This window comes from Lycorma delicatula, chromosome 1, assembly GCF_047948215.1.
Source record: "Lycorma delicatula isolate Av1 chromosome 1, ASM4794821v1, whole genome shotgun sequence".
NCBI lineage: Eukaryota > Metazoa > Arthropoda > Insecta > Hemiptera > Fulgoridae > Lycorma > Lycorma delicatula.
Genome location: NC_134455.1, coordinates 391,852,334 through 391,868,986, shown reverse-complemented (window position 1 = coordinate 391,868,986; position 16,653 = coordinate 391,852,334). Strand labels below are relative to the sequence as shown.

At 36.0% G+C, this 16,653-nt stretch overlaps 1 protein-coding gene across 9 annotated transcripts in view; it reads left to right on the top strand.

Annotated features, from left to right (window-relative positions):
• Positions 1-16,653, top strand: part of LOC142317360 (uncharacterized) — a 418,387-nt gene that overhangs the window by 326,291 nt on the left and 75,443 nt on the right. For all 9 annotated transcript variants that reach the window (XR_012754719.1, XM_075353851.1, XM_075353857.1 and 6 more), the window contains 3 exons: positions 10,434-10,529; positions 13,269-13,292; positions 15,597-15,638. Coding sequence is in view for 8 of the 9 variants with exons in the window: in XM_075353851.1 (XP_075209966.1) it covers positions 10,434-10,529; positions 13,269-13,292; positions 15,597-15,638 (162 nt within the window). In the remaining variant the exon portion in view is untranslated. The remainder of the gene's footprint in view (positions 1-10,433; positions 10,530-13,268; positions 13,293-15,596; positions 15,639-16,653) is intronic.

Below are 16,653 nucleotides of genomic sequence, written 5' to 3'. Positions count from 1 at the left end.
TGGCCTTTTCGAAGTGATTGGATAACAGCTCTGCAATTTCATATGGAGTGTCTTTTATTTGATCTTCATCTTGAAGGCTAGTTATGGGAGCAAAATCATTACGCCCACAAATCGCCTTCACTTTCCTCCAAAAATCTGATGCAGTAGTAGTTTTGTCGATGGATGACACGTATTGCTGCCAGGATCGTTTTTTCGATTCTATCATAAGACGTTTTGCATACGCCCTGTATTTCTTAAAGGCAACAAGATTTTCTATGCTAGGACGCTTCTTAAAGGCGTCGTACGCCCTTTTCTTCCTTTTTATAGCTTCACTTATTTCATCGTTCCACCATGGAACGGGTTTTTTCGTAAGTTTCCCAGATCTTTTGGGAAATATCTCGATGCCGACTCAATTATTGCATTTGTTACGGCGTCGACATCGTCTCCGATAACTCCAGTTGTTTCTGGGAGTATCGTTCTAGCTGTGAAGCTCGTCCAGTCTGCCTTTTCAAAAACCATCTTTTAGGGATCGGATATATTGTTCTTGTAACATCAGTTACAATTTGCACCGGGAAATGATCACTTCCATGCAGATCGTCTATGACATGGAAGCTGTACCTCGGTGCTATCGATCCGCTTATAAGTGCAAGATCTATACAGGACGTCGATCCATCTCTGGCATTGAAAAAGGTTCCTGATCCGTCGTTTAAAATAATAAGTTGTGAATTCGTCAGGAACCCTTCCAGTTCTCTTCCACGGGGATCTACTCGATCCGATCCCCAACCAGAATTATGAGCGTTAAAGTCACCCACCAGTTAAACAGGTGGGGGAAGGTCGGAAATTATTCTTGCTATGTCATCCTTATTCCAATCAAAATTCGGCAAGTATATGCTGCAAACAGTGATCTGAAGCGGACGCTTCATTCTAACGGCGACCGCTTGTAGGTTTGTGTTTAGAACAACCGCTTCGGTGGTAGCTGTAGTTGATGTTAATATAGCTACTCCACCTTCTAACACATTTGGTGGTTGATCTCGCTGAAATATATCGAATCCTTTTACTTTAAAATTTTCATTTCGGCGGAAATGAGTTTCTTGCAGACATATACAAATCGGGTCTACGTCATGCACCAATCGTTGGAGCTCATGGATGTTTGAAAAACATCCATTGATGTTACATTGTACAATCGACTCGCTAATTTTTAATTAAATTATGACCTTGGTTTTCCTTTCGGCCATCTTTTTTTTCTCTTCTTCTCCATATTGCGAACGGCATCATGTTCGCGGAGAACATCGTCGCCGGCGTAGCTTCCGGTCTCCAAATCGGAGACCACCGAAGCCGCCGACGACGACGGGCATGGATCGGCGCCGGTTTCAAGCGCCAATTGAGAGGCGGCAACCTGGCCGCTCCCCGACACGGGGGGCGCACCGGTCACCGCCAGTGGAAGGGGGGGGCACTCGTCCCCACTGTGAAATTTTTTGTGGCCTCTGAGGCTGAGGCCACTTCAGTTACAGGAGGTTTGGGAGCCACCATAACAGACTCTGTAGCTGTCACTTTCTTATTTCAACTAAAATCTCGCTAAGACGGACTTGGAATTCAGGTTTAGTGTCCGTTTTTCTTCTGTGTTGGAGCGACTTTTGGTTTTGCAGATGGTCTTCAGGAGGCTGTACAATTATTCTTGGCTTAACAGGTTCTTTAGTGCTGAGAGGCTTCATTTTGTTTTCGATTATCCTCTCAATTAAGCCAGCCAAGGTAGGTGTTGATGATTACACTCTCATCAACAGCAACTGGAGCAGGAGCAGGAACAGCAGCCGCAGCCTGAGCATATGTTGTTGTTGCTCTAGGTCTGCGGGCGTTTACGAACTTTTTTGCTTCAAAGTAGCTGACTTTCTGCAGGGTTTTTACTTCCTGCACAGCTACTTCGTCTTTGTAAACAGGACATTTCCTGGATCTACAGGAATGCTGTCCTCTGCATTTTATACAGGTAGGAGGCTCCTTACACGGCTCTCCTTCATGAACTGCATCACCGCATACGCATATTTGCGGCTTCTCACACCTAACAGCGGTGTGTCCAAAGCGTTGGCATTTAAAGCATCGCATTGGTTGCGGGACAAATGCCTGCACATCCAACCGATGTATGCCCGCTCTTATCTTCTCCGGTAAAGTAGGCCGGTTAAATGTAAGAACATGGGATGCAGAAGGAAGGACTTCGCCATTCCTTCTCATGTTCAACCTCCGACATTCCAATACTCCTTGCGGCGCTAATTCTTCTACAATTTCCTGCTCCGTACAGTTAAGAAGATCCCGACAGACCACTACACCCCTTGAGGTGTTGAGCGTGCCGTGGGGATCAACACGTACAGCTAATTCTCCAATTTTCTTAATTCCTAGAATCTTCTGAGACTGTATATCATTAACAGTCTCTACATGAAGTCCCGTGAAAGTTTTTCTTATTTCTTTAACAGGGCCGCCAGCACATTTGTTATTTCACGAGCGATGAGGAAAGGACTCACCCTCGAGAAATTACCTTCTTCGTTCGTAATAACGAAATACTTAGGTTTTGGGATGCAGCTCTTGAAAAAACTTTCTGCAACCTTTTCCTAGCCTCAATCTCAATCCTCTTAATCTCCGTATTCTTTCGGCGTTTCGCCTCAGGCGAAACAGCCGGTTCTAAACGAGGGTGTTTGCGTAAACCCTCTGTCACGTTTAATTGTTCAGTTTCCACGAACAAATAACCCCTTCTGTAGTAAGCCGCCGGGGTACACCCCCACTCCAGGGCTACCAACTCTGGAGGTCCGTTCCGGTACTCCGGTGGAACCGGCATATGTCCTGGGAGAGAGCGGATGCGCAGTCTCTGCACTGACTCCAGGCCCCTACACACCGAAGCTTTCAGGGCTCTCATGCTCCGAACATGGGCACCTTAACTACATGCTTGCCATCGCGGGGGCATGTGGACGACGAAAGGTCTCCGTTACACCTGCAAATAACTTTGACCGTGGCCGCCACATCGCCAGCTCTAAAGGCGGTATTAATCCATTTCCGTAATCGTTATAATGTCGTATCTGCAGGTGGCCGTAAAGTCCAGTCCTGAAATTCGGCCTATAGATGTAAATCGACCGAAAAAAGCATATCCGAGAAAAACACTCGGAACCCCGTTAGCCAGCTATATGTAATGTACTTGAGTACAGCTGTTGCCACCCTGGACGGGGAACGTAGATGTTGTGTTCCGGACGTGAGGAATATCTATTTCAGGGCATTATTATTATTGTTATTTTATTTTTCTTCTGAATTTTTATGGGCATCGACTACTAAGGTCGTTAGCCCTCGTCACAATCTTTAAAAGAAACTACTATCACCATCTGGATCATCATATGTAAGGGTGTAAATGGATTTACATTTTATTTAAAAGCACAAACTACACAAAACATTTAATACATTAAGACAAGGACAATCACAAACACTTATAGGGTGTAAAGGGCCCCAATATTAAAATTTGAGATAGGTTCCCAAAAGACCATTAAATTAAAATTCAAATTAAAACTTATCCTACCATATCTTTCTTTCTTTCTTTCTTGTACGAGTCTCATTTATAGTTTGTTTAAGCACCCTCGGGGCGACCAGTACCGCCGTTGAGCAGTATATCAGTCGCGCCAGGGTGCCGTGGCAGTTGAATCCTTCTTATAAACAGGCTATAGGCATGCACAGCGTACACCCACAGCCTCGCGCCCTCAATCCACCCTTGAGGGTCCCCCATGCCATCATCGGACACACCCCGACTCACTGCTCTTGAATTCAGGTGAGCAAAAATGGCCTAGGCAAGAGGGCTACCTCCCGTTACTATACGTGCCACGTTTCAAGACTCCCTTATGTATATATGCATACATTTTTAATTAAAATCAAACTTATCAATACCATTTTTTCTTTATATATATATAAACTACCGCTTAGAGTTTCTTTTGTCACAGCTTAAAACTTTCATTTTTATAGACTTTTAAGAAGTCCACTGGCGTGTAAAAATGCAACTATATTTTCTTCATTTCCATTATCCAGATCAGCAGTAATATTATTTCTAAAACGGAACCTCTTTCTGAAGTCCTCATATATGGTACACTCTTCTATAAGATGCTTGATTGTCAGAGTTTTATTACAAACACCATTGGTCTCACTTCGCCGGTTAACAAATATAAATTTGTTAATCGCGTATGACCGATTCTAAGTCTGGTCACCGCTACTTGTTCACGGCGAGTCAACTTATAGTCGCTTTTCCATTTATAAGGAGAAGATTTTACTGTGTTTAATTTTGTATTTAACCTCCTCCATTCAGCATTCCACTTGTTTTTTACTATGTTTGTTAGACGGTTTTTAACATCTGCTACTCTTACAGGAAATGCACCCAAACCATCGCAGACTGTTGCCTTTCTGGCAGCTTCGTCTGCGATTTCATTACCTGTAATACCAGCATGCCCTGGAGTCCATACAAATACGCATCGCTGTCCTCGTTGTTTTAGTACGTATAAAATGGACAGGATGTTTGCAATTAGGACATCCTTAATGTTCTTGTTCCGAATTTCGACGAGTGCACTTAATGAATCGGAACATATTAGCACTCTCTCTTCGCAATAGTGTTCAGTGTAGCGAAGAGCTTGCTGAATTGCAGTTTGTTCTGCCGTGTAGACACTGGCCACATCTGGCAGTTTCCAAAAGTGGGCTTCTCCATTTACATATATTAAGCATCCAACACTATGTTCGGTTTTAGAACTGTCAGTGTAAATTCTAATATGTTCTTCGTAATTACTGACGGTTGCCAAAAATTCCTGCTGGATGATCACTGCTGGTTTCTTTTTTATTTCTCCTTGAGAGAGATCCAAACTTGTATTTACCGCTGGCAAGAGCCATGGCGGTATTTCTCTAGTAGAATTGCTAGTGTCTCTGGTATAGCAATTTCATATTTTCTTCTTAATTCGTGATACCTAATTCCGGCTGGTCTGGAATAGGTAGCACGACGTTCGTACAATAACATAATGCGTTTTATATAATTGTTACGATATTTTTACATTCAATAGTATCGAATTTGTTTGAGGAACTGTTGGATATTCCTGAAGTTCCCAATTTCTAAAATTCATAAGCAATCGTTATTTTTATATCGCAATTTAATAATTTGGAATTGAATTTCAGGTTTGCTTTTAGATATGGTACATTCAACGGGATTTCAGTTATATCTAATTTAGATTTATGATCTTAAATTGCAGCCAGTATCGCGTTTACATCATTATTACTACGTTTCAACACTAATTGTTGTCTATAGTTTATATCGATTTTTGAAAAATATTCAGCAAAACCCATCAACTTATAATCTTGTGCAAAATCCATTAACATTGATAATGCTATACACAAAATAAAATTACCATCATTATCTATATAAATTTTATTATTTTCACCATAAATCCGTCCAGCATTTTCAGCTGATGAAATTAAAGAGTTTATCACTGAAAGAACATTGGTCGTGATAGTTGTTACACTTAACATTTTCAGCATTGGCTATTTCTTATTTGTTTATTAAAAATTTAATCTCATCAAATAGAAATGCACTGCAAAATTTACCAAATCTGACGTTGATTTTATCACTGGAGTTTCGTAGAACGTGATTGAATTCGACGAATCTAAATGTTACATTATAAAAAATATCGTTTTCCGTTACAAAGTTTAGTACTAGTTTTTTTCTTAAGATGCGAATAAAATCGATGTGATAATCTTCATTGCTACATACAGTTTCAAAGTGATCGGCCAAAAATTCAACTGTAGCTTGTTGATCAATTACGACGTCACTCGGATAGATTACGGGATGTCGGGTCGTCATTTGTACAAGGTGCATCGAGGTGTCTTCGAAAGAATGGCCTCTTATGATGTGTCAGTTTGGGCTCATAGGTTGGACAGAAATCGAGCACTTATTCACAATTTAAGGAGTGCCCAGCACAGAGCATTAATAGTGTTTTTAAAACAACGGAGGCTACCACCGTATTGAGAAAGTCTCTTCCAATCGATTTAGTGATGAAAGTTCGGACGGCCATATTACGAAGAGTTGCGGTGGATGTATCGCAGCAAGAATGGCACACCATGACTAAGGGAAGTCCTTTTGTAGATTTATACATGACTTAAGAGGATGGTATGCCTCTCCTTCGTTTTAAAGGGCAACGGTTTCAAGGTGCTCTCCAACCACGCGAACTTGAACCAATAATTGTTTCGGTTCCGCTCGGCAGCTGATGAGATGCGCGTCTGCGGAGAGGCCAGTCAAACGTACATATGATTTTCGACTGCCTAGGTATTGGGGGGTCAGAATACAGGCCACTCTGGAACTTAGAGGACAAGGGGAAAATTGCCAGTCATAAGCAGCTTTTCAGTTTGGCGTGAGCCGTATTGTCGGACCGTGTGGGTGTTCCTGATACCGTTGCTTTGTTCAACCGGCATCAGTGTGTTATTTAAGGGAAAGACTACGACCTCGCTGCTGTGAGAAGCTACCTAAGGGTTTTGGCTGCTCATCAGCTATTTAAAATCTCTAAGCGCTTCAATATTAGTGGAAAGGTACTTGCTGGCATTCAGCTACCTAAGCGTGGCAGCGAATTTCTGTTTTTACGAGATAATTTTTTTTTTATTGAATGTCATATATATTTTTGTAGTTAATGGGGTGCTTCTACTTATTTCATAATATATGACAGGTGAGCAGTGGAACACGAAGTAAGTTGTATGTGGCACCATGCTTAGTTCTCTCACGCAATTAGATGCTCTAGGAGCTATTTAGGACACTGGTCGCTAAAGTAATTTGAGATTCAGTAGCCGTTTGTGGCACAGACATTGGGTGGTGTGGCAGAAGAAATTCCTAGCAAATCAATCAATAATACGACGTCACCGTCTTGTTTAAATGCGTTTTTTCAACGGCTATCAGACCGGCCTGCTATAGCCTAAACTTTCTTTCGTACTTGCATAGCAAGTGCTTTATTGTCGATAGAGGATACATATGCATTTTTTGCAGATAATATGATGTGTCTGGCGTAGGAACGTGGTTTTATAAAGGATATATAATTTTCAGGGATGGGACGTTTCTTGAATAAATTGAAGGTTTTATTTTTCTCACTAATAGCTATATTTATTTCGAAGCTCCACCACTGTACCCTGGGTTTCGTCAAATTTAAGGTTGCTTTAGGAATGTTTTCCTTCGCTGAATTTTGAAATGCCCGCGTTGGTACTTTTATGTTTTCATTGATTTTTTCAGTATAACCCGGCATAACAACGTTGTTTGTGTAGCCAGTCGAATCGGCACATTTAAGGCACCATCGCCGAATAAAATTTGATGCTTTTTGCCGTATATTTGTTTTGATTATATTTGGACAGTGGTGGCTTCCATGAAGGTGTTCATCAACGTTCCAATACAAGGAAAGCGACAATGCTGGACTGCAAAATGAAAAGTCCATGGCCGAAGTTTCACCGTTTCGTATGTTAAAAAAACATTCCTGTAACTTTGTTTAAAAGGATTAGCTTGGTACTCGATATCAATTCTTCGACGTTGCGCCCTCAGCATTCTAATCGTTGGTCATATAAGTAGATCATATAAGTTTTGTAGATCATCGATGTTCCATTTGCTGTCTGAAAGATATATGTTACAGACGGAGACTTTAACCAAAGATAGTAGTCGTATAGTGACAGCTTATAACGCATTTTTTAGCTGTATTCGACTAAAAGACAGTTGTGAACGTACAAAAGTAATAACACCACACCACTTGCTCGCCGATCAGGTTCAACTTCTGTACGTATAACAACATATCCACGTAGATTGAAGTCATGTTCAGGCTTAAAGTATGTTTCGTGAAGACACACGCATGTAGAGTTGTCATATGCAAGTAGTTGAAGCTCAGTCAGCTGTGAGAGACAACCGTTAATATTCCACTGTATTATATTCTCTTCTTTTTATATAAGCGTGGTTTACTTTTTCCGTCTTTTTTCCTTTTTTGTATATGTACACCTTGGGTCAGTTTGAGACATCCACAGAGCCGCAGTCACTTTCCTCACCTGAGACTAAAATAATCTCAGGGTTTGGCAGAGTTGCATCCTTTGTAAGACCGAGAATTGCTGGTTTCGGAATCCGGTCAAAGATGCATGAACTAACAGCGGTACCGGAGCGAGAGGTCCCACTGTCACACCTTGTGTCGTTTACATTCTCTCTAAATTCTGTACCACAGATGTATTGTGCTTCTGCGCTCTCTGTCCGTTTGGTTTTTGGATTTTGTGGGAGATCTTTAGGCTCCAGTGGATATTTGATTTTTTATAAACTCGATGTTCCCGTATAATCAGTTTTGGACTGCTTTTTATCGTTACGCTGAATCTCCTCAGTGATCACTTGTGTATTCGACGTCGATTCATCGTTTGAATTGACGATGAGGACATTTGACTGCTGAATACGGTCGTCGGCATTGGTTCAACTGTAGCAAATTTCCTTTCTATATATTTGTCTAAAAATGTAGTTAGAAATGGTGTCAATTGCTTTATTAAGCTTTCAATCACTTGCGGCAAAGCTTTATGTGTGCTACTCGCAGCTGTCTGCGCAAACTATTCCTTACCCGGCGTTTGTGTTAAAATTTAACTAATTTCTTCGCTTCAAGATAACTAAATTTTCTGAGAACTTTAGTCTCTTGTAACGCGATTTCTTTTTTAAAGCAGATCAATTTCTAGAACTTGCTGAATGTTGTCCGCAATTCACACATATAAGGTTTCTTTACACGGTTCACCTTCATGAAATTTTTCGCCATACGCACAGATCTCTTCACGATTGCATCTGTCGGAGATATGACCAAAAACGCATCGGTGGTGGGATCTAAGCGCGCATATCCAACCGATGGATTCCGGCTCTGATGTTTTCAAGCAACGACGGCTTATTAAAAGTAAGAACGTGTGAAGAAGAGGGTAACACCTATCCATTCCTCCTCACGTTTAATCGCCTACATACGATGACTCCTTGCGATGCCATTTCACAAAAGATTGCTACTTCTTTGGAATAGTTGAGTGTGCCGTGAGCTTCGACAATAACATCAATGTTCACCAATTGTTTTATCTCTAGTAATTTCGCTGATTGTACGTCGTTTAGCGCTTCAGTGAATAATCCAGCTTTTGTCTTTTTAAACTCTTTAACTTGTCCACCGGTTTTTGTCGCGAGTTTCTTTGCTATGAAGAAGGAACTGATTTTTGAAAAATCGGTTTCCTTTCCATCGTTTCTTTTATTCACAAGATATTTTGGACGGGGAATTCCTTTTGATTTAACTATCAACGCATGTCGTAAATCTACACGTTTCTTCTTCTTCGACAATGAAGTCGAAGGAAGAGAGGGCGTTTGCCCTCAAGGTTGTCCAGGGTTACTGAACGTGGATTTGAGGTTTTAAGATCCATAAGATGTTTTAAAAAATTTCGTCTCACCAGCTCCCCACCCACCACGGAGACACACATTTGGGACGCCCATAAGGACGCCAGGGCTTTCAGAGAGATATAGATCCTAATCCACCCCAAACAGGAAACTAGTCCTATCAAGGTGTCTCGGGCTCTCGCCTGTCTACCCGTCCCGTCGGCAAGCGGAAGATTCAGTCGTAAACCAAGCCGATTGACCGGCAGTAGTTAGCAAACCGGCATCCTGTTTAGCCAAAGCGCTGTGTTGCTACATCCAACTGTTTGCATTAATTATTTACAATTTGTTTAATTTACCATCATTTTTTAGTAAACTTTTTTATTATATTTATGATATCAACATTTTTGGTGATAGAAGTTGTGTTAATCAGGCAGTAACATATACCAAGTAATTATTCTATATGTTCCGCAATAATACAAAAAATAAATTTGTATAAAGAAGATTTGTAGGAAACATTTAAGGGTGAAAGTTTTTTTGTATTTTACTAAATAATTTATACAGTTTTACTTCGCAGATTAAGATCATTTCAAATTTTTTTAGAAGTAATAACACGTATTTTTATACTTATTTTTGTTGGACTGAAATTTAAAAAAAATTCTATCCCAAACGGTTTTTCGCACCTACGGAGCGAAGGGGTGGGCGGATTTTAATTTTCTTTTCACCAAAATTCATTGTTTTTTTCCGGTTATCTATTAATCTAATTAAATATTATCATTACCATTTAATATTTTTGATTTGGAGTAGATGTAGCGGAGTAGCTGGGTTCCACTCCTTTGAAAATAATCTTAAAAAGACTCCCCCCAAGAATGGTATGGATGCCTGCAAACAGAAGTACGATGAGTTGCTCTTTTAACAAACAGCTGATAGCTGTTGAGTAATAAATGTGATAACTTTTCAAATGATCACCCGGTATATTAGTTTATATCTGTAGCAATATATATAGCGCCATAAAGAAAAAAATATCTTAAAATTCACTAATGTTTTTAATAAAAATTTTGCTTATTTTTTTCAGTTTTAAAATACATCTTTCTGAAGATACTCTTGTAAATCGTAATGACTTTTCACCAGCTCTACTTAAGCTTTTGAACAAGATTCCGCAAAATATTATGTAAGAATTCCATAGAGTCATTAAATTACTGTGTGCTAATTATTAAAAATAAATATATTTTTAAGATTCAAATTGAATATTTCTGAGCTGGCTATGAAATTTCTTCAGTAAATTTTGAAGATTTTTCACATTTGATGTATCTATGATTGTTTGTAAAAAGAAAAACCTAAGTTTTAATATCTGTTTAGAGAAAATTACTTCATTTATGCACAATATTTCATAAAGCTTAAGTTGTAGTTAAAGATCATAAAGCTTAAATTGTTTATAAAGATCCTAAACAAATGTGCATCCCTAATTGATAAATTACGTGTGGGGCAAAATTAGAAGGAAGCAATACAAGATAAATTACTCGGATTTACAATGAAAAACCAGAACCATGAAATTAGAAAATTAAAATAATTTGTATTAACGAATAGGAAGCTCTAGGTTTCGAACGACTCATTGTTTCCTAAAATATTGCGGAACTTAGCCCGTAGTTTAAACTTCCTAAGCAACGCCGCATAACAGACGCAATTCACAAGGATGTGGTGTACAGATAGTTTTCAGTCACAGATAATTCAAATGGGTGCATCGATATGAATCATGAGATATCCGTGAGTGAGCCAGTGAGCCAAATACGCAAACGGCAAATAATAATCTCGACGGGTATTCCTCTATGAGGAGCTTCAGGGGATACAGTATTCTTAATAGAAAAAAGTTTACGGTTGATGTTAACATTCCATTCACTTGGCCACTCATCACCGATTACCTTCTTCAGAAAACAGAGAAGTCATCAGAAACAATTCGGTTCGTGAAACAAGCCTCTTTTGCCGCACTATCAGGGTGCTCGTTGCCTGAAATTCCAATATCGCTGGGGATCAAGCACAAGCTCACAGTTGTGAGCTTCATTTCAAATATAGACAGTATGTCACAGACGACTGTGTGACCGGAGGACATGTCACTAATTGCCAGTAAGGCACTCATGGAATCTGAACAGAAAAATGCTTGTCTAAATGTTTGGTTAAATATATTTAAGGCCTTATTAATAGCATACAGCTCCGCAACGAAAACATTTATAACGCTGGGAAGGCCAAACCTCTATATTCTACTGCCAGTCACAAAAGAAAAGCCAGCAGAATTAGCGTCTTTAAAACCGTTCTTATGAACGTCTCGAATAGAATCCGGTTTTACGCTATTTATAATATTATAAAACATTTCTTTACACGGATTTTGGTTCTTCTTATGATACTTTCAAAATCTACAGCAGTAATTAACGAGAGAAGGCCGCCAAGGAGAGTAATAAAACAGAATAACAATAAGAACAGGAGGTAATTGTCTATTTTACGATTGTTTCTAAGTTATTAATTTTTACAATATCTAACAGCCTTCCGTTTATATTCAGATATTTGAGTTTTCTGTAGTAGATTTCAGCTATGTATGCTATGGCAGAAGATAAATTTAACGTTTTAATTTAAATTAATAATATAATATTTTAGATTTAGTTTTTTTAGTTAATTTTTAATATAAATTTATTTATTTTAAATCGCTTCCGGGGGTTGATGACTACATTTAGTTTTCAGCGCAGGAAAAAGAAGGGATTCGGTCATTCTTATATCAAAACGTAGAGATAGAAAATATATTTTTTTTATTACACTTCATAATAAAAAGTGTTTATAACAAATATAAGCAAACATGTATACTGAGTAAATATTTATTTGCTTCATGATTTTATTAATTCTACCGTAAATAGATATGAAAATTAACTGAATATTAACTACAATGGTTCTTTAATTAAATGTTTATGATATGTAAATATTGCAGTAAAATTTATCAGCATTTTTTAATAACTATCTCTCCTAATTTCATAATTTGTGTTTATAAGTAACAATATAACAGATATAAATGCGTATTATTTGCATTGTATTTAAAAAGAAAGAAAATGATTTATAAATGAAAATGAAAGTCAAAACACCATTTTTCTATTAAGTATAATAAAAAAATTTCTAAAATATTTTCACTCGATATTTCGGGGGGATGTAGAGAAAAAATAATCAAAATATATTTTACGATAATAAAAAGCCATTTTAGAAACTAATCTGTGCATATCCAAATATCTACTTATGCATTCTGTGCACTGGTCCTGCGTTTCTTTCTGGTGGTTTCTACATGCCATTGTAATGTAATAGTTCAGTTTAGTAATCCCTACGACAAAACTCAGCTCATGAGTACGCTTAACTTGATTTCGTATAAATCAAATGCCAATATTAAAAAATCGCAATCAAGAATATTTGTAAGCTGACAGAAGCGACAAACTACTTCCAGGAAAATTATCACATGTACTAATAAGAAAGAGAACTCGTTCAAATTAATTAGTTATGAAATTGTCATACTTTTAAAACGATGAAATTTTTTTTCTATGAAGAATAGAAAATTAAGAGATGTAGCCGCTTGAGTTTAAGTAAGCCTAATTGAGTGAATGTTATGGTAGTACAATTATTACTCTATAATGAATAAATTAAAGCAATGTTTAATTAAACTGATTTTATTTCACTTTTCCTCCCAGAAGAAAAAATGTAGATTCGGTAGCTGTAGGTTTAAGATTACGATTAAATAAAGCTACTTTCAATAATGATTCAGTAATAAACGGAATTAAAAGAATAAAATCTATTTTAGGAAATACATTTCTTAAGTTATGTAAAATAATATAACTTATAAGAAATCATTTAAAATATGTTTAATCTTAATTCTTTATTATTTTAGGATCAAAGAAGGAATAATTCACACGTAAGTAACCAAAAACATAACCTATAAAGACTAACGGTTAGAATTTTACTAAGAATGTTTCCTTAAATTTCAAGCTCTTCATTTTATACAAATCATTTTAAAACATCGTTATTCTGAAACTCACAGGAAATATTTTCAGCATTTTCCTTTAATATTACGTTTTAAAATTTCTATTTTTGTCTTTTTGCGTACCTATTACCTGTGGTTTAAAATGATAGTCACAACACACACACATATATATTAAATCAAACATATTATATATTAAAATAAAACATGAATCAGGATCATTTATGATCTTGAATCATATTTGATTTTATTATTGATATTTAATTATTTGCTAAATTATTAAGAATCATTCACGCATATTTTCTGTAGGTCAACACAAAAATATATCAATTTTATACATAAAGTATTGTACCATTACTGATTTACCATTCACATTAATAGTAAATAAAATTTCAAGTAAAAATTAACGTACCATCTAAGAAGTTAAAAATTCTAATTTTGAAAGTATTTTATTAAGAAAGACAGCAAATTAAGTATGCTGCACTCTATTTTTATCACTCAAACCTGTAAAAAAAAATCTCCAACATTGAAGCAAAAATTAATCTTCTTCAAAGGTTTTAAAAATGCTCTCCGTTCCTCAGAAAGATTTTCAAATAAAAAATTAGTTATCAAAACACCGCAGCAGTTGACCCTGCTCCGAACAATAAAATTTGGATATAGCAGTGATCACCATATTGTAAATAAGATATAATAAAAGTTGAAAACTTATTTTGCTTTTATTTCAATCACATGGCAATGAATAACAAAATTTTTGTGTTTAAAACTATGAAACATGACTGGTTTCATGTTTCATAGTTTTAAAAAAATCAAGCACAAATTTAGGGTCAATGTTTACTTTGAAAAAAAAACTTTAAATATCAAATCTGACAGAAGGATTTTCCCAATATTTTACTAAAGAAAATACTTAGGTTACGACGCAAATACTGAACGGCTTATGTTACAATTAGGGCAAATTCATGAATGCGAGGTGTAGGGCCTTTTCATTCATACCTCCAATACAGCTGAAAGCAGTTTTGTCCAACAGTTTTAATAAACATCATTCTCTACCAATGTGTTATGGAATTAATAACCCCCTTATCAAACCGAGATTACGTAAAGTAATTCTGTAAAAATTATGAAGAAGGTGAATCAAGGATTCCTGTACATAAGGCTGAAATTCTCAAAAGTAACTGAAACAAAAATTAAGAAGGGATTTTTGTTTGCCTACAAATGAGGAACCGTTCAGAGGTGAAAGGTGTAACTCTGTGTAGTTTGATGAAGTACTCATCGCGTTGATGTGGAACTATCAAAGGTGAAAGCGGATTAAGATATTAAAATATCGTAATGTTAGTTCACCTTTGTTCGTTTCATTTCAAACAAAGCCATTCACATTAAAGGGTTTTGTAGATGAATCAGTACTTTTATTTCATATTGATATCCAGAAAGTTAAACTTATACCGTAAAGGTAAGTGTTCAATCGTTTTAATTAAATCAAGTCAGTATTTTGAAAGAAATATAACATGATATTATTTTCCTTCTTACAAATTTTATTAAAGGATCGTTCTAGCGCGGAATATTTTCCAGCTAGGATTAGAAATGTTATATTAAAATACGGAGAGGTTCTTCTTTCTAGAATACTCGGTCTAATTGGGTTAGTTCAAAGAGCTACCACATCACTTTGTCACTTAATCTACTTTAGTTCTAAGCGGCGGTGAGTCAGCCCATAGGTATTTGTTAAATAAACTTGAAATGTTGCAGCAAAAACTTAGTTAAGGAAATGTAAATAAATGATTCTTGAAATTTTTTAAAATATCTCTAGTTGATATTATAAATATTTGCCTGTCATAGAAGGAATCGGAAATATCTTTTTTCAAGAAGTATTACTACATTATGAAAACGTTGTTTTCTGTTATTTAATGGCCAACAATGCCTTTAACTACCTTACGTATTGAAAAAATTGATGTTAGTTTTGTATAAACTAAGAGATATTTTTAGAGAAATATTAGAAATATTTTAAGAAATATTTTTCTATAAGAAAGATTTTTTTTTCTATAAGAAATATTTTAACCTTATGATTGAAAAGCTTATAGAAAATCGTAAGAGACTATAACAAGTCTTATAGTTTGTGAAGTGCAGTTAAGTAAAAAAGAATCTGCTACTGCACCCTTTGAAGAAAATCCTTTAGAAATTTCTAGTAATAATCTAATCTTCTATGTTTAAAATTATAGTTACATAAAATAATGAAATCATTTTTTTCAGAAAGGGAAAGTCATTAATATCTGGAATCAAAGTTAAAGACTTGTAAGTAACAGTTCTTTTATGAGTACATATTCCTTACGATGGTGCAATACTGTACTTATTATACATGTATGCATATATCCTATATGCAGAAATTGCACATAAGTCCATTTTTCACATTTAAAAATTATTGCTATATTTAGTAATTAGTTTTCTGGTTTAGCAGAATATTGTTCAATATATTGACACTTTATAAAATCATTCAATAAGAATTATTATTTACAAAAATGAATATGACATTAATTTTATTATATTTTCTATAGTTACATGTCATAAATACATTGAATCTGTTGATATGTGACTACATATAACTCTAAATGTATTAACCGAGTACAAATTTTGAATCTTATATACCTATATGCCTGTAGAAGCAGTTCTCTATCTGAATGCCTAACGCCTTACTTTTAAAAAACCAAGAAAGAAATAGGTCATTTTTTAAACTTTAAGGTGAGTATTTGGTCGACAAAACAGGCGAAGCACAATTTGATCATATTATGAGAATACAGAACACAAAGGGAATACTTCATTTAAGTAGTTCACATATCCCTTTTAAAGAATGTCAAAATAAATAATTTCAAAGTAAATATTTTCAAAGTCTTAATTACCTCTGCGGGGATATTTAAATTGTGGCATACAAACTAATAGATTCCATGATCATAGAACAGAGCGACGTATTTTGTTAAGATATATGCACGAAATATAAAAAACAATTTTTCTCTTAGAATAAAATAACTCCACTATTAAAGCATTGATCGGGATGAATACAGGCATAACCTGAGAGAACATTATAACTAAAGGAAAGGACGATTTCTTATATCTAGGTAGAAAAAAAGATAAATATATTTCTATTATTTTAACAAAAAATTGAGGGCAGTTAAGTTTTAAATTATCCAACATAAAAAATATTCAAACGCTACATTTTTTTTCTGAGCGCACAAGAAAGTAAGATAATCAGCGCCGGGACAAAGTATTACTACAGTAAACAATATAAGCTAACACTATCAAAATTAGTGAAAAT